This window comes from Carlito syrichta, unplaced genomic scaffold (genome assembly GCF_000164805.1).
Source record: "Carlito syrichta isolate Samal-C Ts95f unplaced genomic scaffold, Tarsius_syrichta-2.0.1 Scaffold301970, whole genome shotgun sequence".
NCBI lineage: Eukaryota > Metazoa > Chordata > Mammalia > Primates > Tarsiidae > Carlito > Carlito syrichta.
Window position 1 is genome coordinate 6,350 of NW_007246066.1, and position 24,771 is coordinate 31,120.

At 43.5% G+C, this 24,771-nt stretch overlaps 1 protein-coding gene across 16 annotated transcripts in view; it reads left to right on the plus strand.

Moving 5' to 3' along the window:
- The window catches only part of TLE1 (transducin like enhancer of split 1), a 97,723-nt gene that overhangs the window by 6,349 nt on the left and 66,603 nt on the right, over window positions 1–24,771 (plus strand). For 14 of the 16 annotated variants that reach the window (XM_021711261.1, XM_021711260.1, XM_021711265.1 and 11 more), the window contains one exon: window positions 24,067–24,129. The exons of the other annotated variants lie outside the window; for them this stretch is intronic. In XM_021711261.1, coding sequence (XP_021566936.1) covers window positions 24,067–24,129 — 63 coding nt within the window. The remainder of the gene's footprint in view (window positions 1–24,066; window positions 24,130–24,771) is intronic. 16 annotated transcript variants of the gene reach the window in all.

A 24,771-nucleotide genomic window follows, 5' to 3' on the forward strand; every position in this document is an offset into this window, starting at 1 on the left:
GACAGAGTGAGACTCCAACTCAAAAAAAAAAAAAAATTAGCCGGGCACAGTAGCGCACGCCTATAGTTCCAGCTACTGGAAGGCTGAGGCGGAAGAATCGCCAGAGCCCAGCAGGTTAAGGCTGCAGTGGCCAGGAGCGGCCACTGCACTCCAGTCTGGGCGACAGAGTGAGATTCCACCCCAGGGGAAAAAAAAGAAACTGCTTTCACAACTTTTTTTTTTGAGTCAGTGTCTTACTCTGTTTCCCATACTGGAGTATAGTAGCACCCGCATGACTCACTGCACCCTCGACTTCCTGGTCTCAGGTGATCCTTCCGCCTCAGCCTCCCAGGTAGCTGGTACTATAGGTGTGCACCACTACGTCCAGCTAATTTTTTGGGTTTTTTTTAAAAACTTTTTTGTAGAGATGAGGTCTCACTCTGTTGCCTAGGCTGGTCTCGAACTCCTGGGCCCAAGCAATACCCCCACCTCAGCCTCCTAAAGTGCTGGGGTGACATGTCCGCTTTCACAATTTTGATGGGTACTGAAAAAATTCTCTTAGAAAAATATGTTGTTCTTCGTGGAATTTTTAAAAAGTACTTAGATGCAGCTGTTAGGGATTCACCCATGGGTTAATTCCTTAGATGTGACTCTTCTACGCTTTGCCAGTTTTACCTTCCTGTTTTTTTAATCATACGTGTGTTTGTCCACAGTCTAGATGTATATATTTTTTAAGTCAGAAATCTCACCCTGGGGCGTGACTAGTGGGAGGATAGACACTTAGAGTTAAGCTCTACCAGATGTTAATAACCTTGTCATCCAAAGAGGGTGGCTGTCATCAAGATGGGAGTGGTCCCCCACTTCATCAGCCAGGCCTATCCTTTAGGAGCCTAAGTTAAAAGAGATAAAGCTCCCTGTGCATTTAGAGCCTGGATTCCGAGGTGCGAGATCAGCCTTTGTTTTTTATCAGCAAGTGAGGCCTGTCTCTCACTACTCAACAGTCACCTCTCCAACCCACCCCTTCAGCAGTGAGTCACCGGCTGGCTCCTGACTAGGGCTGGCACTGGAGTAAGACAACGGTGAGCAGTGGCAGCATCGCCCCTGACTTTTCCATCGAGGTCTTAAAGTGAAAGTGCATCCAAATTAATGGTATGATTGTGGTTTCCTTCCTGGGTGTGGTGCCCATGGCCCACCTGTGTTTATGTTGTGTCAACACTTCCTGATAAGCTTTTTATGGGAGCAGCATCAGAAAATAGTAATCATGATAGATAATCTTTTTAAAATTCAAGGTGGGCCACGCACAGTAGCTCACACCCATCATCTCTTGAGAGGCCAAGGTAGGAGAATTGCTTGAGCCTGGGAGTTCAAGACCAGCCTGGGCAACATAGCAAGATCATGTCTCTACTAAAAATATAAAAATTAACAAAACAAAATGGTTTGCACCTGTATACCAGCTACTGGGGAGACTGAAGCGGAAGGATTGCTTGAGCCCAGGAGGTTGAGGCTGCAGTCTCAAAAAAAAAAAATTCAAAATGAATGCCCAAATAAATCCACAGTGAAGGAAATATACATATTTTCTGTAAGGACAGGATCTGGCAGGGTCATTTGGGCTTAGAATGAGGCAAAGGAGGCCAATTTGGGCCGGTTGTGAGATCAGCAGCTCACCCACTTCTCTTTCCCAGAGAAGAGGTTTCGTGTCCCCAGTGGCCGTGACCTGTAGGATCTCTCTTGGTTCTGCTTAGTTCATTGAGGTCATTTAATTAGGGGACTTCAGTTAGCGACTGGGCAAGTCATGAGCAAGTTTCCTGGGCTTCAGTTTCCCTCTCTGAATAATGAGAGTTAGACCAGACTGAAGTCTGTTGGTTACCCTTCGATGGAAGGAGTCATCCCAGCATACACCCGCGTACCCAGCACCTTATGTGTATAACTTGAGGAGCGTCCTTTGCCAGAGGGCTTAAGATGTTCTCCCAAATCGTGTTTATTAAGAAACACAGGGAGAAAAATCTGTTCCTTTAGTAAATATTTAAATAAATCATCTTGAGTCTTAGTTAAACTAAAAATATTCCGTTACTGGCTCATGGAACCATTTTAAGTTTCCATAGCTCTCTTAAGTCTTCGCTCTTTTATTGTTAGACCTGTTGTGGTCTCTAGAAGTGGATTAAATAGGAGGAAACCAAGACACTTAATTTCGTTCTCCCTAAGCTTGGTTGGACTCAGTTCCCCACACCCTCCCGTCCCCGTTGAGTACCGTCGCCTCAAATTTTTAAAGGTTGAAATTCTCACAGCTAGTACCTTTATTGTGGGATATTTGACATAGTGGTTTTTAATTAAATTTTAGACAGCTGTTTTTGTTGGTTGGCTTATTTGACAAGATTAGGCATGTGTACCTTCAAAATAGTTGTCACTCATGGAGTTGGTGAGTTCTGTACTAATAAGTGTGCCGTAGCATTGTTCTGGGACATAATTTGAGGTTTTAAGTGGAGCTGGTATGTATGTAGGTGTGGGCAACGGAGGGAGAGGTTTCCTGAGGCATGGTTTGATCTGAAAAATGAAATCAATTTGCACTGACATTTTAACATAAATTAAAATATTCAGGCATTGCCACTGACTTGATTGGACAAAAAAGGACTTCTAAAATTTTTTGCAAAGGTATGATGTTTTCACAGTTGCTGTTTATAGACCACCCAGTTGCCATATGGTTTTTAATGAAAATCCAAGAAATATTGATACATGGTTTTGTCAAATAACCTGTGATTTAGCACAGTTGTATATTTTATTATTTAGTACTTAAATTTTTTAAAAAAATTTATTGTAGAGATGAGGTCTCGCCAAGTTGCCCAGGCAGGTCTCGAACCCGTGGGCTCAGGCAGTCCACTCACCTCAGCCTCCCAAAGGCGCGGGATTACAGGCTGAGCCACTGAGCCCGGCTAAATTTTTAATAATTACTAAGTTTCCTTCTATGTATCTGCTTTGAAACAATATAAAATCATGTCTGTGAGCACAGTTGTTTACCTCATGCCCTTACAAGCTTTCATAATATAAAAAACAGTTTTTTAAAGCTTTTCTTGTAGTAGTATTTACTAGTTAGTCAGTTTTTGACCCCAAAATAGGTTAGTAGGGAAAAAAAAAAGTAGGATACAGGTCATTTTTGGTATAAGGAAGAAACTAGGAGGAAAAACATTTTGTAAATTCTATTAGTTGAATTTTTTTTTTTATCTTCCAGATAGAGAAAAACTATTAAGTGTACACCAGTGTGTACACTGGAAGGATAGAGTAGTATATACAACTTGCTTTGCATCTCCGAGATCTATTCCCAGTGTATCAATGGATATTCAAGAAGTGTTCATTATCCAGTAGATGAGGTGGAATCTGTCTTTGAGAATATAGGTGCCTTTGAACTTGCACGTCCAAATCATGCAGTTTGTTGAACTGCTGAAATTCATGCATCATGAGACCAAGCTTAATATGGGCACCGTGACTGATCTAACTAGGTTATTAGTCTACACTGTCAGTCTGGGTATATGTGCAACCTGTTGGTAAAAAGTGTGGGCACAAGATCGTCAGAGTTGTCCCCTTACACATTTGTAAGCTATATTTGCTGTCGTACTTATATAGTACATGCATTTAAAATAAATGGACATTTTATACAGAGGGTAAAAACACAAATGCTGCTTTTCTCAGTGCTCTCCACTGGTTTATCCTTTATGTCTCCGCTGCCCTTCAGAGACCACTAGCCTACATTTCAGACCTGGAAGTGCGCTGCAGACATCCAGCCCTGGAATGGGAGCATCTTTTAGATAGTGAATGCAAGCCATGTTCAGGGCCTTGGGGTCTGGCCCGCATGCGTGTTCTCTTTAATTTCCACATCCCCCTCTAATGGCTTCTTTGTCCCTCACAGCCTGCCTGCCTGCCTCTGCATACTCTGCCTCTTCCCTTTCTTGGCTACAGCCGCTTTCTCTTCCTGCAGTTCTTTTAATCCAGCCAAACAGGTCTCTTCTTACCGAAAGTATGTTTTGAGTTTTCCTGTTTTCTTTGCAAACAGGCCTTTTTGTCACCCTTCACACGCCCTCCCTCCTCAGTCTCCTTCAAGTCACAACTCAAACAAACACCGCCTGTTTACTCCAAGCCCGTCCAGTACTGTCCCGGCAGAGACAGTGACAGCCCTCATTTTGCTCAGTGTTCTGTAATCATGACTTTTCACGTGCCTCTTCCATTACTCCGACTGACTGGGTTGCTGTCTGCTGGAAGCTTGAGTTTGAAACTTTTGTCTACCCTTCCCGAGGAGTTATCCAGAATATTCAGGTACTCATGATATAGTGTGTTTCGTACACTTTTCATGTGTAGTAGTAGTAACTTTCTTGATTCCTGAACATTTGAAAACCAGGTGAAAGCTACTGTGCAATAAATAAAAACAAAAATAAATGAAAAAGTGTGTACATATTTTTGTTCCCAAATACACAAGGTAGCTTTGCCCAACAATTTTGGCTGTTTGTGTACATCTCAAGATTCTTCGGCAAGTCTATGGAACCCAGGTTAAAAACTTGAATCAAGAGCAGCAGTGTGGATCTTTATGCTAAGATTAAAAGTGAAATCTGTTCAGTGCAGTTCTGAAAACCTTATCTAACCACTTTTTGCTCAGTTTTTCTTTTTTTTGAGCTGGAGTCTCAGTCTATTGCCCAGGCTGGAGTGCAGTGGCATGTTCATGGTCACCACCTGGGCTTTGCTCAGGGGATCCTTCCACCTCAGCCTTCCAAGAAGCTGGAATTACAGGTGCAAGCCACTATGCCCGGCTGAGTTTTTGATTTATTGTAGAGATGAGGTCTTGCCGTGTTGCCCAGACTGGTCTCAAACTCCTGGACTGAGGCAGTCCTCTTGCCTTGGTCTCCCAAAGTGCTGGGATTACAAGCCGTGAGCCACCGCGCCTAGTCTTCAGTTGTTTTTCTTTTAGAAAAGTGATTTATAGTCAGAATATCCACCGAGGCTTCTAATGAGGAGTTTAATTATAATAATATGTTTGGATTTGTACTAAAAAAGAGAGAGAAAACAAAACTAGCATGTTGCTGGGGCCTGGGTTTCAGTGTGAATTGAATGTGTTATGCATTTCTGCCCTTGGAACCACAGCTGTCAGTGGAGTGTAGATAAGTTGCATCACAGGCTTCTCTCAAGGCATTAAACTTGACTTAGTCACCAGGTGTCTTAGTAGTAATGATCATACACATTGATTGTTTACTTAAAAACTTTTTTAAAATTTAAATCTTACTTGGCTGGGCGCGGTGGCTCACACCTGTAATCTCAGCACGTTGGGAGGCCGAGGTGAGGGTATTACTTGCGCCCACAGGTTCGAGACCAGCCTGGGCAACTTGGCGAGAACTCATCTCTACGATAAATCAAAAAAATTAGCCAGGCTTAGTGGCATGTGCCTGTCGTTCCAGCTACTTGGAAGACTGAGGTGGAAGGATCACCTGAACCCGGCAGGTCGAGGCTGTGGTGGCCGTGAGTATGCCACTGCACTCTAGCCTGGGTGACAGAGTGAGACTCCGACTCAAAAAAACAAAAACAAAAACCAAACACTCAAAGTCCTTATATAGTCCTCCTCACTTTCCTAAATATTTTATCGTGAAAAATTTCAGATATACTGGCTGAGTGTGGTGGCTCACACCTGTAATCCTATCACTTTGGGAGGCCGAGGTAGGAGGATTGGTTGAAGCCAGGAATACGAGACCAGCCTGGACAGCATACTGAGACTCCACCTCTACAAAAATATTAGCATTAAAAAAAAATCAAATACACAGAATGAAAGAGAAATACACAGTGAACACTCATACTATAGCCACCTATATTTTACCTGTTAATTTATAAACATCTTGTAATACCTGCCGGCCACGTATCTTAAATGGTTCCCCCAGCCCCCCAATAAAGCGATAAGCAAAGGGCTTGTAAAATCAAGCCTTTCTTTAGCTACTAACCTCTGTTTAAACTGGTATGTGAAACAGGGATTTTTTTTTTTTTTTTGTAGATACAGGGTCTCCCTTCGTTGCCCAGGCTGGTCTCAAACTCCTGGCCTCAAGTAGTCCTCCCTCCTTGGCTTCCCAAAGTGCTGGAATTACAGGCTTGAGCCATAGAGTCTTGTCAATTTTCATGTACTTTTTTTTTGGTCAAGGTCTCACTGTGTTGCCCAAGTTGATATGCTGTGACACAGTTAAGACTCACTACAGCCCCCAACTCCAGGGCTCAAGCGAACCTCCTTAATCAGCCTCCAAAGTAGCTGGGACTACAGGCATACGCTAATTTTTTTTATTTTTTTCTTTCTTTTTTTGTATAGACAAAGTCTGGCTGTGTTGCTCAGGCTAGTCTCAAACTCCTGTCCTCAGGTGGCTTCCCAAAGTGCTAGAATTACAGATGTGAGTCATCACACTTGGTTGATTCCCATGTATATTTTAAGAATCCTGCCTTAACGGGTTTTTATAACATTTTCCTCCTAGACTTGCTCTTTGTGTTTTTTGGTGTGGTGGTACTAGGTGATCCACCATTACATGGTGTTAAGTTGCTGCAGAGATTTGTACTTAAACAGAAAAACCAGACTCCCCTTACCAAGCCCTGCTGTCTACCTTACTTTGGACTCTTTAATGAGACTTGACTTATATATCACCTCTAAGATGTGACTAGTGTATTTGCTGGAGGAAATAGCTTTAGCATGTTGATAGGTAAGAAAGGGGGAAATAATTTTGCAGAAGGACTCTAATTTTAAACTCTGTGTTTGATGGAACCTGTGCTGGTGGAGAATTTCAGTTGGCCTCGCTGGCCTTGGGTGGCAGGGGGGTGTGAAATACCCAAAGCAAAATCCTTATGAGGACTCCAGTGTGCGGAGCAGTCTCTCCAAGGCTGTGGCCTTCAGGTCACCCTTAGGAGCACAGCCTTTGTTCCTTCTTGGTGCCCTACCTGATGCCTTGAGCAAACAGCCGGTTAGAGCCCCTTACAAGTACGGTGGCCGGCCAGTGCATTGACACGCACAGACACAATAGAAAACTGCATTAGGAGGCAAGCCATTGGGATTTGCAGTAAATATATTACAGAACACAAGTGACTTGCCGATACTGCTTGTTTAGCAGTTTGCAAGGGCAATGGCAGTATGGATTTTTGAATTAGAAGGGAAGGGCTGTTCTTTCTCTGTGCGGGAACATCTAGTTGATGGCTGGGGAGAAAATTGATTTAGAGAACAAAATGCAGCCGCCTTTATTTGTGCCGTTTGAAAGGCCTCTGTGGATTAGTGAGTGCAAATAAAAAGGTTGCTTTCAGTTTAGGGAAGAGGGTCTTAACATTGATCTGCATCTTGGTCTGGTATGGAGGAAATAAAGGGTGGGCCACGGGATGGAGAAGGGGCATCCAGTCCCCATCCAGCCTGCAGCCACAGGTGCATGCTCTGTTTTTACATGTTTGTCTTGCTCAGCTCTGTGGCTTTCAGAAGGCAGCTTTTTGAGTTTACTATTGTAAACTGTTTTGGGTATATGAGAGTTGTCAGGGTCCCATCCATAGAGCTCCCATGTGCCCTGGAAATGGTTCTGCAGAAGCTCCTTGTCAACTCCTTTTGTGTGGATTTTTTTTTAAGTCTGGGTCTCATGCTGTCACTCAAGCAGGAGTGCAGTGGCAGGATCACGGCTTACTGTAGCCTCGACCTTCCGGGCTTAGGCAGTCCTTCTGCCTCAGCCTCCTGAGGAACTGGGACTACAGGGGTATGCCACCATGCCTGGCTTATTTTTTGATTTTTTGTAAAGACTAGGTCTCGCTATGTTGTCCAGGCTGGTCTCGAACTCCTGGGCTCCTGCTGCTTTGGACTCCCAAAGTGCCATGCCTGGGCTTGTGTGGATATTAATTATTCCTCCTTTAAAAGGGATAATAGGCAAGTAGGATTAGGGATTACAATATCACCTACCCCAGAAGGTAGTTACTAGTATGTAGTGAGATAACCATATACAGGAACAGTTGAATTGGTTCCTGGCTCGGGGGCACTCTGAGGGATGGTTGTTAACCTACATCTCTTAGCAGTCTTCCCCTTTTTTTTTTCTGAGTTGGAGTCTCACTCTGTTGCCTAGTCTGGAGTGCAGTGGTATGCTCATGGCCACCGCAGCCTTGACCTGCTGGGCTCAGGTGATCCTTCCGCTTCAGCCTTCCAAGTAGCTGGAACTACAGGCACACGCCACCATGCCTGGCTGATCTTGATTTATTGTAGAGATGAGGTCTCGCCAAATTGCCCAGACTGGTCTCGAGCCCAACCCGTAAGCTCAGGCAATTCTCTCACCTCAGCCTCCCAAAGTGCTGGGATTATAGGTGTGAGCCACCGTGCCTGGCAGCAATCCCTTTAAAACTCTGTCTCTGCTGTTGGACTCCTGGGCCGTGTTCCATTTATACTTTGCTCTTGTTTTTCCAAACCCAGCTTCCTTCCTTCCTGTGTCTGGATTAATTCACTTTTCGTTTCTCCTGCCCTATTACAGAGTATTTTGTTAGTTTCCTTCTAATATCATAAGATTTATCTTTAGACTCAAAAGGAAAATTTTAAAGTTTTTCTTTTTTAAAAGAAGGGCCTTTGTTGGCAGTCTCTATTGTCTAAGGGACCTAAGTAAAATGTCTTACTTAGGCCAAACAGCAACAGCTTTAAGCAATTAATATAATTCTCAGTGAGAATAAAGTTGTGTTGAGTTTTTTTCATTTAAGGGGATGGAAGAACAACAAAGAAGCTTTGGTTCATTCTATTGATGTGATTTTTGGCGGAATAAAGGGTAGGAGATGCATTTCAGATTTTTTTCTTTCTACTGTAACATGGAAAATCTTAATTCGAAGAGATAATTTGTCATCTTGAAAATAAGGGGGAATGCTGGGTGCAGTGGCTCACGCCTATAATCCTAGCACTTTGAGAGGCCGAGATGAGAGGATTGCCTGAGCTCATGGGTTGGAGACCAGCCTGGGCAACTTGGCAAGACCTTATCTCTACAATAAATCAGAAAATTAGCCAGGCGTGGTGGCGCGTGCCTGTAGTTCCAGCTACTTGGAAGGCTGAGGCGGAAGGATCGCCTGAGCCCAGCAGGTTGTCTGCGGTGGCCGTGAGCCTGCCACTGCACTCAAGCCTGGGCGACTCTGTCTCGCTTTGATTTTGACTCTGTCAAAACATTAAAAAAAAGGGGGGGTTGTGAGATGACAAGGTCAAGTCGTTGGTTGGTTAGAGAAAGAAAATGTCTTGACGGGGTATACATACACATACGTGGGGAGTGTGTAGTTTCCTTTTTGCTTTTTATGAAGTGCCATGCAAAAGTTTGAGTAGAGTCGTGTGTTGTTATATTTATCTGTCTACTTTATGAGTTTGAGATTTTTGTTGACTGTCACATTCACAGCTGTTGCTTATGTGCTAATATTTGGAAAAGCAAAAAGATGAGAAACAAAACAAGACACCCAAATCTTACAAGGGAGAAAAGTAGAGGCGTTGAGATTGGACATACTGGAGGTTTAGGCTGTTGTTGACTCTTACTGCCAAGCACAGTGCAGTAGGAACTTCTTGTGTGTCTTTGTGAGTATTTAGGACCGGGCACAGTTCAGGCAAGTGGTGCCAGTACCCACTCTCAGACTCGCTCCAGAGCTCAGCTGCCTTCTGGGGTGGGTATGCTGAGAAGCCCTACGTTCAGGATTCTTTCTGTTTAGCCTGAGAAGCGGCCCTGACGTCCTGAGGATGTGTAGGGGAAACACTAGGTACTTGACAACCCCCTTGCCTGCCAGTTGGCTTGGATTTCAGAGGCTTTTCCATTTGTAAGCGGGCTGGCTCTTTTACAGTGCCTGGGCCACGAGCTCCGCCAGAGCCAGTGTCTTTGCACAGCTACTGAGAAGATTGGAATCAGACCCTGAAATGTATCCAACTTCTGTACTTTTTAGCTGACCAAAGGCCAGAAGCATACCAGTAACTCAAGAGGGGAACTGCTGACATTTGAATCTTACAAGAAATCTGTATTTCTTAATTGTCTATCCTGGATGCTGTGATAATTATGAATTGATTGAAGTATAAGGAGGTGTCAGATTTTGACTCTGTGGATTTCTCTAAGAGTACAAAGATGTTTGAGCTGGTTGTTAAGTCTGTCTTCATTCTTACTTCCTGACTAACTTATTAAGAATGACTTACCTACCTAACGGGCCCCAGACAGGTCAGTGCCAGCAAAATATTATCTTTTGCAACCATTGCTTTGTTCATTCTTTTATCACAAGGTCAAATACCCCTAAAAAGCTGTGATTTATTTTTGTTTTTACTTTTTTTTTTCTGATTAAGTTCTGGGATAATTCTTGCTAGCTTCCCTTACGTTGTTCAAAGTTTATGTGAGAAGCAATTGTTGCTTCTCAAAGTAGTACAGAAGGGAAGAGGCTTTTGAGTAGACTTTGCACTGTGAGAATATTGGTATTGACACCATTTGTAATTTGGAGTATAGTTGGAGGAACAGATTCTGCTGTTTGTCGCATACTGGTTAATATGGCTGTAAAGAGGAGATGAATGTGGCTACTTTTCCAAGTCTATTACTCAGGAGGACTGTAAATTTGATTGGCTGTTACAATTCTAGCAGAATCATTCGATTTGAGAGCAATAGAAAGATAAGATATCCAATTACCCAAATGATTTGCAGGGTTAGCCAACGTTGTCATGGAGACACGAGTTGGAACAAATTAAATTTTAAGCAATAAAATAATCTTAAAGCCTGTCTGGGAACAAGAAAATTTGGCAGTGGCACTTACCTGAATTGAATCTGAGCTTGACACGATGTTGTTTGACATTGATATACTATGGGGGCCTAAACTTATATATGACACAACATTATATCTAAAAAGTACCCTGGCCAAACCAGCAAAGTGGAGTGTTGGTTTGAAGTTGGGATGTTAACGTTTATTTATTCCATGGCTTAAATGATGATTAGGCTCTGGGTTCCCAAGAATATTTTGTATTTAAGGATCAGAATGCCTTAGTAATGATTAAGCAGCTTTAATTGGACACTTGGAAAAAAAAGATTTATTTAGCAGCCACATGCAGTTTTCAGAACTGCTGTTCCCCTTTGTGTGTGGATGTCTTCTGGTGGGGGGTGGAGGTGTAAGCTTGCATATATTTGCATGTACAAGTAAGGAGATTTTGGCACATACCCGTGCACTGCAGATGATTCTCTGTATTAGTTAAAATTTCTTCTTTGCAGTACTGCTTGCAGACTGGAAAATTGCCTTCCAAACTTTAGCTGATGACCTAAAGCCTGAGTAAGCATTAGTCTGAGGCTTAGAAGGTTATTTCCCCTTATTAATATATTGTTTAACTGGTTCCTGGCTTGTGCCACGGATTTGAAAACAGCCGAGTGGCCCAGAAGGAGGGAGGGCTTTTTATCCACATGTCTATTAGACAGATGGAGATGAAAATTGGTCTGAGGTCAAGCCATTTGCAGCGTTCTCACAGCCTTCGATTTTCCTCTCATCCTCACCACAGATCATCTCAAATGATTCAGTAATGACCAAAAGTGCAACATTGACCTTTATTCCCTGGAGGATTACTGTGTTTCACAGTCCAAATGGCAGGAAGTCTATTCTGTTCTTCCAGAAGGAACGTGGCATTATTGAGCCAGCCCAGCCCTGTGGGAACCACACAAGTGCAGACCAGTGTAACAGAATACGTGGGTTAAATTTGGTTTCTGGTGCTCTGGGAAACGAGAATTGACATGTCCTGGAACCCACATAATTAATGGAAGAATATCTAGGATGTTTTCTAAAAACACACACGCGAGCACATAAATTGATTTGTCCCCTTGTAAAATAACCTGTGAATTATAGGAGTGCTAACTTCTGGTGGCCCCTGGTTTATACATTCTCCCTTCCATGACCTCACTTCTCGAACTCTTCCTAAGGCTTCCCTAGTTTATATCTTAGACAACATTTTATAATTCTAAAATAATAAATTGACATGACTGAGCGTAGGGGGGCTCAGGGCTTCTTCTTTGGCACAGTTTTAATTGTGTATATTTTTGGTCAGTCCTTGTAACCCTGAATAGATTTTCTCTTGTACAACACACACACTTTTTTTTTCCCCCTGAAAGTAGGTTGATTATTATCTTGGAGGAATGGTGATTATTTTTCTCTTACATTTCTCTGTGGATTGTATAATGATACAGTGATTTTTTTTTTTTTTTTTTTTGGGTAAAGAAGTAATTTAACTTGTATTTTAAATGTCATCCCTGTTTGCCTCCACTTGTATAGCTAAGTTAATATTCTGTGAATGTAAACACCATGACGTGTGTCATCCAGGATGGTTTTGCTTAGTCTCTTCTAAGTACCTGAAATAAGCTTTTCCAAAAGGTTATGCTTTGAAAATTTTAGCCAGTGTCCCAGATTTCATTTAATTGTGACTGAAGTGCTTTTGGGAAAATAACATTTTTACTTGACTGTTAACTATTCACAAGTTTTCCTTCTGTCTCAGTGGCTCCCAGCCTTTGATTTCTCCCAGCCCTTCCCCCTTTCCCCCCCAACTTGCTGGATACAGCAATTCACTGTTCCTTGGGATGATTCTGGTACCATTTTCAAAATAGAGTTGTTCCCCTCCCAATCCTTCTTCTGCTACTTATGTGAGTAAGTTCTGGAGCTTTGCAGGTTTCTAGGCATATAATGTTGACTGAAAATAGATTTTTTTCCAGGTTCCATCTAGGAAGACCAGGAATGTTGTCTTTTGTCCCAAAGCACCACCTCTTACCAACACCAACAGCTTAGCCTAGGGGAGTGGGAATACAGCTCAGGGTCTGGGACTTCCCAACTGAGATTTCAGCTCTACATTGGGGGATCCAGGAGTTGCTTTGCCCTGGGGCCTTACCAACACTTGCATACATAATACATACACACAAACAATACATACCATACATGCATATGTACGTGCAAACTTGGAGCCATTATGTGGCATCGAGGGCTTATATCGCCTGTGGAGTAGCTGCTTTCCCTCAGAATTTGGTCAAGAAGGAGAATGGCAGCCGTTATTCATGTGTGTGCGTTGTTCAACTGTAGCTTTTATAATTACAGACCCACTGGCCCATGGTCACCTTGCATAGGAAGTTTCTTTCCAGCCCCTCTGGATTGGCTGAAGATTTTAAGTGTAAGGAAAGCATTCAGAGGTAGCTAGATTTTTGTATATTATCATGCAGTCTTTGCCTTCTTCACATAGTCATATTTTAGCTTCACAATTGTAATTTAAACCTTCAGATGGTGATGCTGATGTCTGCTTTTCCTCCCACTAATCCTGCTATTGTATGATATTATCTAATTTCTCATACTCTCCCTAATGACTAAGATCTGCAAAGAGAGTTCAAGGTGTAGGCCTGCTTGGGGTGTGTTCCAGGGAGGGGCTAGCTTTCCCCTGGAGAACAATAGGTGATGACTTCATGACATGTTTCCTGATTCACCATTCAGAGTTTGCCTTGAAAATCTTTTCGCACCACAAAGTGCATTTTCCTTTAAGGCCACCAAAAGCTGTCCCTTTTCCATCCTGGGACAAGTCAATACGATTTGCTGTGAACAGGCCCTTTTCTGAACTCTATAACAAGGGTTTCTGAATAATGGAAATGTGCTATTTAGGAACTGAAACAGCTGCGATGCTTTTGTCAAAGATGCATCTTTACCAAAATGACAAATTAAAGCCCAAATGCTGTGCTTGGCAACAGTTGGGTCAAAACATTTAAGTCATTAATTAGAAGGAACTGAAGGGGGAAAAACTGACACAAATACACAGCGTTGCAGACTCAACTTCATCTTGGAAAATACAACTGAATTCTTTAAAAAAAAAAAAAAAATGAGGGCAGCCCTCAAGTGGGGCCTGGCAAGCTTGTCATTTGCAAATAAATCAAAAGACCATCATTGCAGGAAGGAGAACCAATGAATAGACTTGCTTTGTCATTCTTTGATGGGCCCCACACTCAAGCCTGCTATTAAAAATGAATGCATTCAAGAGGCTCTGCATTAAGAACATAAACAATTAAGGGCACTTGAGTTGCTCTGCTGAGAGCTGCCGCGAGGATAGGAGAGCTTTCTCCGGAGATGCAGGCCCCTGCAATCTGCCTAGCGAGGAGCCCGAGAATGGGAGCAATTAGTGTTGCTATCTCTGCCCGAGCAGCCTTCAGCACCGTGTTCTCCCCCCCCCCTTTCTTTTAACCCCTCCTTGTTTTCAGAGAAGCTGCGAGTGTGAAAGATGAGCCTGAAAGGAGAGCTAGAGCCTGGGCCCAGTTGGAAAGAGCTCAGATTTAGAATGCAGCAGGAGCTGCCAAATGAGGGGGAGACGGAACATAAAAGTTATTATTTGCCAGTAATTGGTGACTTATGTTCTGATTAGTTGAGCCACTAAAGGGTTTCTATCATCTGGTACTCTTTGTTTTGTTTTAATCATAGATTGGAAGAGGGGGCGAGATTACATTGCCATGGGTGGAAGAATTTAAATGAATGCTGGGTGAGGTTTTCCACAGGAGGCAAATGTGTTCCTACACCCCCGGGTTGGGTTCTTGCCTCAGCGTTGTTTTGTAAAAAATGTGCGGAGAAGGCAACCCCGGTGTTGTGGCAAGGCCTTGGGGAGAGGCGGGCCTGACCTCTCCACTAGGTTGTTCTGACCTCAGGCAAGTTATTTTAACCTTTCAGTCCGTTCTCACAGGGGACCTGGTGTCCATGTGAAGAGAGAGAGTGGATGTCAGAGGGCCTGGCAAAAAAGCACTATGCAGTAGTAGGTGCTGCTGAACTAGGTGGCAGTGGTTCTCAAAGTGTCGTCCCCAGTCCAGATGCCTTGGGATCACCTGGAACTTGCTAGAAATGTAGGATCTCGCTCAGGTCTCCTCAGGCCATCTGTATGAACAAGCCCTTGTGGTGTTCCTGGCACACACTCAAGTTTGAGAATCACTGATGACCTCATTAACCATTATAGCATTGACTTAAAGATACCTCCACATTCTTTGCATTTGGGGTTCCCCAAAATGTGATTAGTTGTTTTATTGATGTAATTATATTTTAGACAAAAAAGCTACCTGAATGCATTAGAATTAAAGATAAATTTATCTTTTCACCGGCGTATTGGTGAGCAGGACACCATGGTGGGAGGTAGTGAGTCTGTGGGTAGTGGCTATTGTGAAAGAGGTCTCTTCGCAAAGAAGGCTTTCCCTCCAAAGGGGAAGGGAGTATTGGAAGATGATTTGCAGCATTCTGTGTGGATCATTTTTGGGACACAGTTTTTATACATACCTCCTAATTTTCTTTAGGTATATCAGATGTCATCTTTAGGAACTGGGGTTGTTTTTGTGGATTTTGCTCTCCGGATGGGCCAGGCGTCTGATGTTCGGGTTGATGTGTACGTCTCTCTGCCTGGGAAGGAGGAAACTAAAGTGGAGTTTGGCTGCAACTCGTTTATTTAAGGTTTGCAGTTTATAATGGAAGTCTCTTATAAAATGCCTAGTCTGCCGCCCAGAGCACTCTTCCAGGGTGGCAAGGGTACAGTGACTCTGTCGTCCACATACCAGGGCACTTGTTGGTCCCATTGTTGGCTGAAGGATGGCATGGCCTTGGCCTTTGTCCTGCTGCAAGCCTGTTGGGGCCGAATGACCATCCAGCTTGGCAGACGAGGCTGGTTTTACTAACTCTGTTTCTGGTCTTGAGTGTGTCCCAGTTTCCCACTTCTGCTTCCTGGAGAAAGGACCATGCCGGGAACACGGCTTCTAATCTTGCCTTATGATCTTGGGCCAATCATTTCCTTTAGGCCCTCTGTTTTTGCATGTGTGATTTGAGGATTGTAAGGCGGCTGGGTACCCAAATGGTTTCCAGGTTTGCCGGCATAGTTGGCTTGCAGTGTCACTGCCAATTGCAAGGGTGGTGGGCCTGACCCCTCTTGTCCCCTTTCCCAGTTTAATAATAAATGTAAACAATAAATCAAGGGCATTGTTCCCAAGGTCACTGGAGGGAAAAGAAAAAGTCACCAATAACCCTACCACCTCAGCATAATCACTGTTTTTACTTTGGGTATCACAACTTATGGTGCTTGGCCACATGTATAGTTTTTGTTTTTAAACTACAGACAAACCTAACACCATGTCTTTGTTCTTCCTTTCCTGCTTCAGCCAGTAGAGGTATTGACTGTTTTAGCATCATTATTATAAATATGACTTTAATGGTGACTTGTCATGCCTGTGGGTTGGCATAGTGTATTTAACTGTTCCTCTAGTATCAGACAGCTGATTTATCAGGAGGGCAAATGTTAAGTTTTTCAAAAACTCGGCAGATGGCTGTGATGTGTTGAATTGCTGTTACATCTTTACCTGGCTTTTTCTCTTTTGCTTTGAAACTAGTGCTGCAGTGAACAGCTTCATGCATGGAATGCTTTCCATTTGAACTATTTCCTTAGGATAAATTCTTAGCTGTGGGAAGCCTTACCAAAGGGTTTGAATAATTTCATGCTCTTGAAACACATTGCCCAGTTGCTTTCCAAGACAACTCTACCAATTTACTCTGTCATCAGTAATGTACGATTGTTCCAGTTTCCCCAAGGACCATCATCGCTGGGTTTTGTTAATTTTTTTTTTTTTAAGCTACCTTAACTGTTTCCAAATGACCCACCTTACAACATCATTTACATTTTGTTTGGTTGCTGGTGAGGTTGAACATTGTGCTGTCTTTGAGGTTGGGAACTTCTAGTCAGAAGGGATTTAAAAGTTATCTGTTTATTTCTTTTGTGTGCTTTGTTTTCATGTTCTTGGCCATTTATCTGTTGCCAGACACTTCTTACCAACACTCCACTGTGTTTTTATCTTGGCTTCCCGCTTGGTTCAAAGAAACCAAAAGATCGGTTTGCCAGCCCTCAGCATAAGCACCATTTTTTATGATCCATCAATTTGCAATTTAATGCTGGTAGAGTTTCCCCTCCCTAAGCTGACTTTGGGCAAGGTGCCACTGGATTGCTTTGAGACCCATGGGCAATTACTCTTAAGCAGTCCTCACCCTGCTTTGAGCTTCAAACAACACTCATTATGCACTACTGTATGTGTAGTGGGGGAGTGTGCCTGCCTGGAGAAGCAAGCTCTTCAGTGTTGTAATTAGGCAAGGTGTGAGGTGTATGGGAAGGTGGCAAATGAGCTTTTAGGAAATAGAGAATCTGAAAACTCTCAAGTTTGGATGCCCAAAAGAACACAGCTTGAGTTTAAAAGCCCCGTAAAATACACCAGGGTTTGATTGATTGCTGGTCCCTGAGGTATCTGGCCCAGTTAAAATACACACATACATGAATCTGGTGCCTACTAACATGTGATTTCTTTTTGTAAACAGCCTTTCTCTAGCATCGTTTATTATTTTTTATTTCTATTTTTTTTTTTTGAGTTGGAGTCTCACTCTGTCGCCCAGGCCGGAGGGCAGTGGCACACTCACGGCCACCCCAGCGTTGACCTCCTGGGCTCCAGCGATCCTCCCCCCTCAGCCTTCCAAGTAGTCAGAACTACAGGTGCACGCTACCATGCCCGGCTGATTTTTGATTTATTGTAGAGATGAGTTGCCCGGGCGGGTCTCGAACCCACGGGCTCAGGCAATCCACTCGCCTTGGCCTCCCAAAGTGCTGGGATGACAGGCTAATATTTTTTAAATTGAGTCAGAGTCTCACTCTATGCTCTCTCACCCAGGCTGAAGTGCAGTGGCACAATCAGGGCTCACTGCAGCCTTGACCTCCTGGGCTCAAGCAATTCTTCTATCTCAGCCTCCCAAATGGCTGGAACTACAGATGCGCACCACCATGCCTAGTTTTTAAATTTTTTGTAGAGACGAGGTCTTGCCATGTTGCCCAAGCTGGTCTTGGAACTCCTGGGCTCAAGTGATTTTCCTGCCTTGGCTTCCCAAAGTGCTGGGATTGTAGGCGTGAACTACCACACCCTGCTGTAAACAGCCTCTGTCACTGTTTCTCTGACTGCATCTTGGTCATTGAGTTCAGGGGTGAATGGAGACTTGGTTTCGTTTAGTGAAGCATGACTTTGAAAGTATGTTTGCTGTGTGTCCTGATGAAAGTATGTTGGCTATGTGTCCTGATAGAAGTCTAAGTGGGGCAGGTAAGCGAAGAAATATGTTGTAGTACTTAGTAGGAGTCTTGTTCTTCTAGTGCTTTCCATCTTGTGACGAGAAAACTTTCATGTAGGAATCTGTTAAGAAACCGTATGGAAGCTTTCTACGGTATGGCGATTTTTTTTTTTTTTTTGAATCGGAGTCTCACTCACCCAGGCTGGAGTGCGGTGGCAGCTCCTGGCCACCGCAGCCTCGACCTGCTGGGCTCCGGCGATCCTTCGCCTCAGCCTTCCAAGTAGCTGGAACTACAGGCACGTGCCACCACGCCTGGCTAATTTTTTGATTGACTGTAGAGATGAGGTCTCGCCAAGTTGCCCAGGCTGGTCTTGAACCCAGGGCTCAGGCAATCCTCTTGCCTCAGTCTCCCAAAGTGCTGGGATTATAGGCTTCAGCCACCACCCCCAGCCTGCATGGTGATTTTTAAGCCACATAGATTTAGTTGACTGAAGGATGGTAAGTACGATGGAGGATTTTGAAGGGCCTGGAGAAGAGTGAGATTATTGATGTTATGGGGGAAAGGCAGCTTCTAAGTGGATTTGAGGTAGACCTTGAGGGATTGGGAAGATCTCTTGTATTTGTAAACCCTTTGGAATAGTATACCTTGACTCTTTTTTCCTTTTTGAGTTGGGGTCTTACTCTGTTGTCCAGGCTGGAGAGCAGTGTCATAATCACAACTCAGTGCAGCCTCGAACTCCTGGGCTCAAGCGATTCTCCTGCCTCAACCTCCCAGTAGCTGGAACTACAGGTGCACGCCACTATGCCCATCTACTTTCTTGATTTTTTTTATAGAGATGAGGTCTCACTATGTTGTTCAGGCTGGTCTTGAACTCCAGGGCTGAAGCAGTCCTCCCGCCTCGGCCTCCCCAAGTGCTGGGATTACAGGCGTGAACCACCATGCCTGGCCAGCTTCCTTGAGGCCCAGCAGTTGAAGTGACTTGGGACACCTGCTACTCACATCAGAGACCTGAGGCCCAGCAGTTGAAGTGACTTGGGACACCTAGTACTAGTTTACAAAGACCCAAATCTCAAGTTTGGGTTTTGAGGGTAAACTCTGTTACCAGTGGGGGGGGGCGGGGTGGGGGGTTGGCGTAGGTAAGGAGAATAAATATTGTTCTAGACAGGTAATCTGCTTCCTGCTGCCTCAGTGGATGATGGCACGCATGAAATAAGGCTTGGTGTGGTGAGTAGGGGGAAGGGACTTCACGCAGCTGCTTAAATTTCTGGGTGGAGGTTTTCACATAGATTTGGTTTAGGGATAGTTCTTGAATGCTGATTTATTATTGTTGCCTTATACAAGGGGGGGCAAAAAAACTCAGAATTCATTTATAAAATTGTGTGCTTATACAAAATTGTGTGCTTATACATGTTTAAACTTCAGTCACCTTCAAAGTACTCTCCGTTTGATGCAATACATATCGAGACTTTTTTTCCGCTCCTCAAAACAGTTTTTGAACTTGTCATTTGTGATGCCTTTTAGTGCTTCTGCTGTTTTTTTGTTTCACCTCTTCCATATCGATAAAACATTTTCCTTTTTAGGACTTTTTCTCTTAGGGAAACAAACAAAAAAATGTCACCCAGGGTGAGATCAGGTGAATAGGAAGGGTAGGGCATGGGGGTCATATCAATTTTGGTTAAAAACTGCTGAACACTCAGTGCCAGGTATGTTGTCATGGTGGAAGAACCAGTCACCTGTTTGCCACAACTCGCTTTGGCAAATCATGACACAACTTTCTCAAACTTCCGGATAAAAACTTTGGTTGGCCGTCTGATCCAGGGGGGAACAAGGGGCCCACCCTCCAAAACAATAATAACAGTTTTTTTTGGGGGGGTTCCCCCTTGTCAGAAATTCAGGCACAGGGAAAGTTAATTTAAACATCAAGACTAAGCGAGTAACAGATGTTTTCATTTTGGGCGGGAGCAGGATTTCTAGGATAATAGTTGGCCCTCAATTTTTTTTCCCCCCTAAATGTGTCTACCCCGGGGAAGCGGTGAAATGCAACAGGGTCAGATACCCAGATTAACCCATCAGGTCAGGAATAGAAGCATGGGTGGAAGACACTATGGCTTTTGTTAATCTGTGCTAAATTAAGATCCTTATCAGAATACTGTTGTGTTGAAGCAAGAGATAATACTGAGAGTTATTGCTGGGTTTTATGCTGCTGCCACCCAGACTATTTTAAGTGATGAGGGAGACGTTTATGAAGGCTTCTGGGGGAGGTGGTGATGTTTTAGCACTCACAGAGCACTGTCAGGTGTATGCTGCATCCTCACCCGCCAGGAGGTAGGTCGTTGTGTTTTTTGTTGTACAGGTAGAAGAGCCCGGGCAGTTCAGAGAAGGTGTCAGTACCATGTCCAGGGTAATCCAGCTTGTGAGTAGAAGAGACAAGCTTGCTTGTCAGGATAGTTGAGGGTTAGGGTGTAGTGACCTGACAGAAGGAGGGGATGGCTTGGATAAAATCCTCCTCTACTGCTCTTCTTTCTTCTTTAGACGATTTATTGAGAATTTCTACAACAAATGGTATGACTTTTGATGTTTTCTTCATCAGTTTGAGGTCTGAGCTCTGAGGTCTAACTTGCTTCCCTCTGTTTCAGTCTTACCTAGTCGAACCCAATGTATATAGTACAGTTGGCCCTCCGTATCTGTGAATTCTGTATCTGTGAATTCAACTAACCACTGTCTGAAAATATTCAAAAACTAGTTGGCGTCTTTATTGAACGTGTACAGCCTTTTTTCTTGTCATTATTCCCTAAACAGGGCAGTATAACTATTTACATTGTATTAGGTATCATAAGTCATGTAGAGATTATTTGAAGTTTATGGGAGGCTGTGCATAGGCTAAATGTAAATACTGTACCATTTTATATCAGGGACTTGAGCATCTGTGAATTTTGGTACCCTTGGGGGTGGGGGACCTGGACCCAGTCCGCCACAGATACCGAGGGACCATTGTATTGCCTTTACTGTACTTCTTTGTTTTGTACTTCTTCCGGCCACCGCAGCCTCGACGTGTGCTGGGCTCCAGCGATCCTTCCGCCTCAGCCTTCCGAGTAGCTGGAATTACAGGCGCGCGCTACCACGCCTGGCTAATTTTTTTTTTGGATTTATTGTAGCGATGAGGTCTTGCCAAGTTGCCCGGGCGGGTCTTGAACCCACAGGCTCAGGCAATCCATTCACCTCAGTCTCCCAAAGTGCGGCATTACAGGCTGAGCCACCGAGCCCGGCTAACTTTAATATTATTAAAGCTTACAGGTTCATTCATTCAGATTTGGTCTTAACTGTCCTTCGACCATGTCCTATTCTTTGTCACCATTCTGTGTAATAGCTAGCACATAGTTGTTATTAACTAAATATGAAGACAGTTTTTCTTAAACCAAAATACATTCCAGCTAGATGAAGTGATTAAGTAAAAACAGTACAGCCACAACACTACTAGAAGAAAAGTAAGAGTGACTTTTGTAATCTTGGTGTGTTCTAATCCTTACCCAAAGGTCAGGAGTATAGTAAGAAAATTCTTTCATCTGACCACATAAAAACAAAGTCCTATACAGCAGTAAATCCATATGAAGCAAGGTTGAAAGGCAGATGGCGTGCTTGGCAAACCATGATAAAGGGCTAATATTTGTCTTATGTAAAGAACAACTACCAGAGGATAACAGGGATTAAAAATACCAGTGGGAGAATGGAGACAGGAAAAAATACATTGGACCAATAAATATATGCAAAGATGTTGAACTTCAGGAAGAATCCAAGTAAATCAAATATGAATGAGGTCAGTTCTTAATCTATTGGATGGATAAAGATTTTTTTAAAGGGTCAACAAAACTCAATATTGACACTGGGTGTGAGAGCAAGCACCCTTCTAGACCGGTAGTAATGTGCATTGATACAGCATCTCTGCTGTGCGATTGGGCACCATGAATTACAGTTTAAAATATGCATGCACTTTGACCCAGCAGGTTTGCTTCTAGAGATTCCTTTTAGGGATCTGTGCAGAGGGTTATTTGATACAGATTTGTAATTGTGGAAAATTCAATGAAACATAAACATCTACTGGTGTCAAAAGCACTTAAACATCTATGTTTACATGGTGGAATATGTCAACACACTTGTCAGTATCTGTATTTTTTGACTGGGAGAGTGTCCATGACACATTTTTGAGTGGAAACCAAACTTTAGACAGCATGTATACAGAACGGGACCCCTTGGTATTACAATGTGCTTCTCTCACTGGGCATCTGTCCATTTAGCGAGAGGCTGGAATGATGATGGTTTAGTCCACTGTGGTACCCATACTTCTTGGATTTTGGACTTAGGGTTATTTTAACTTCCTTTTGTGTGTCTCTATATACGTGTGTGTGTGTATACTCAAAAGTGAGCGAGGAAAACCTTAAGTGTGAATTTTGGAGAAACAGAAACAGAATGCTGTTGGAAGGTATGGTAGGTAGGGCGTAGGGAGCACGGACCTACATAGGCATCCATGAAGGGCATCCCTTTCTTCTTTACCTGCCCCCAGATACATAGTGCAGAGCCCTGTTGCAAAGGAAAGGGAAGCCTGCCTGTGCTTTCGAGGAGAGCCTTGACCTTGAGTTATCTTGCGTGGGTGGCTGTGATCTGATGAACTGGGTGGGGCTGACCCAGTTCTGTTTTTGTGCCTGGTACACCTGCACCCTCTTTGCATGTATCTGTTTGCCTCACTGGTTAAAGCAAGGTCATGCATGGGTTTACTCTCTGTACCAGTCGTTTCCCCTTCTAGTACGTTTCTCCCCCCTGTGGCATGGTCTGTAACCCTGTCTCATTGGTGGTCAAGGAGAATTGAGTTGAGTTGACCTAAATCCAGTCCCATAAAACCAAAGACCTTCTTGCTCAGTTAACTGGCATCATCTTAAAGGACAAAGGGTGACTCTTTTTTATAATGTACTTGGATGTAAAGTTCCTGGGGTTTCTACTTTATCTTCCTTGTTCCATTCTCTGTTTCTCAAGGGCATGGACTGCAAGCTTTTTAATTTTCTTCTCGTGCTCCTTTTCATTGCTTAATTCAGTAATAGCGGCGGCATTTAGTAAGCATTGGCAGAAAATGGCGAAATAAAATAAGGTCAGGGCTGGGCCTCTCTTTACAAATGACTTTTTTTTTCCAACAAAAAAGCAGAACTGGTTCTTCAGAGCTAGAGGAAAGCAGAGCTGCTTTGCATTGCCGTGGGGTGTTGGCGGGGGCACAGGTGGGCCCTCCCTAGCCTGGAAGTACAGTACCTGCTCTGCCCTCTTTCGCCGGTGTCTGTCCCCCGCAGCAGCCTTTTGTTACGTTCAGCCGACCCCTGGGCCCTGCCAGTGAGGTCCTTGCATTTAATGCTGAACTGTGGTGAAGCTTATATCTAGGATTGTGTGATTTGACTGTCACTCTAGGCTGGTGTGTTTCTTGGTCTGTTTGAAATTTTGAGACTTAGGGAAGGCTACTCACTTTGAAATTCCGTTTCAATTGTGCAAGAGTTGGGACGAGTGGGGAAAAGGTCAGCGTGTCCCTTTCTTCTGCTCTCTCGCTCTAGGCCTCATCTTTGAAAGCTAGACTGCTTTGACATGCTGTGGCCCCAAGGTTCCTGACACCACCTTGAGTGGACTTGCTGTAATTGCATAAATGTGCCATAGTGTGCCATCATTGGAAAAGTACACCAAGGGGCTCCCAGTTGCCGTGTTAAACGATTATATAAACCATGATTGTACAAACCACGTAGATTTCCCAACACAGTTAAACGACTCGGTATCTCTTTGTAAGTGACCAATAAAGTGTGCGATCCAGTTTGCAAGTAGGGTTAATAACCGCTATTTATCTCGAGACAGATATTAGTAACATGACCCAGGGAAACCATTTTTAGGCCTTCTGCCGTGAGGGAGAAGAGAACTAAATGTCGGAGGTGTGACTTTTTACCTTTCTGAACTGATCGTGAAGTCTTCTAAATGTTTGTATGGCTTTGTCTTTATAGACTGAAATCGCCAAGAGATTGAATACGATTTGTGCACAAGTCATCCCATTTCTGTCTCAGGAAGTAAGTAAAACTGTTCAGCTGTTAAAGTGCAATTATGTTGCTTCTCTGTTTGCAAATTAGCTTGTTTTAAGATGTTAATTTTATCACAAGGAACAAGTGTGAAGAACTTCTGTTACAGCTAGCAAGTGTGTAAACCCCTGCTCTTCTAGCTGACGCATCTGAGGGCACACTGTCGAGGTGGTGGCAATAGCACAGCCCCCAAATTAATTTTTTTTCCCTCTGAAAACCTGCAAAATGGCTATCAGGTATAAAGCTTTCGCTTTCTTTAAGTGGTATAAGCTTGATAGCTACTGATGATTCGGGTGCCCTTCATATCTTTTAAGTAGAGAGCTGTTCTTGACTTTATGATGGAAGCAGGTATTTCTTCCGTACTTGTGTGTCAAGTCAGCTGACTAAATGCTGTCCATGGAGCGGGTGGATGATGATAGTCCAAAATAAGTGTTTAAAGTATGTTAACTTACTGAGGGGTGTGTGTGTGTGTGTGTGTGTGTGTGTGTGTGTGTGTGTGTGTGTGCGCGCGCGCACGCGCGCCCACCCCACTTTATTTAGTTACAGAGTTCTAGAGGTTCAACTTTCGTATTTTAAGATGTGAAACTCTTTGTGTGCGTAATCTGTGAAAATGACTCAAGGCTATTAGATTTT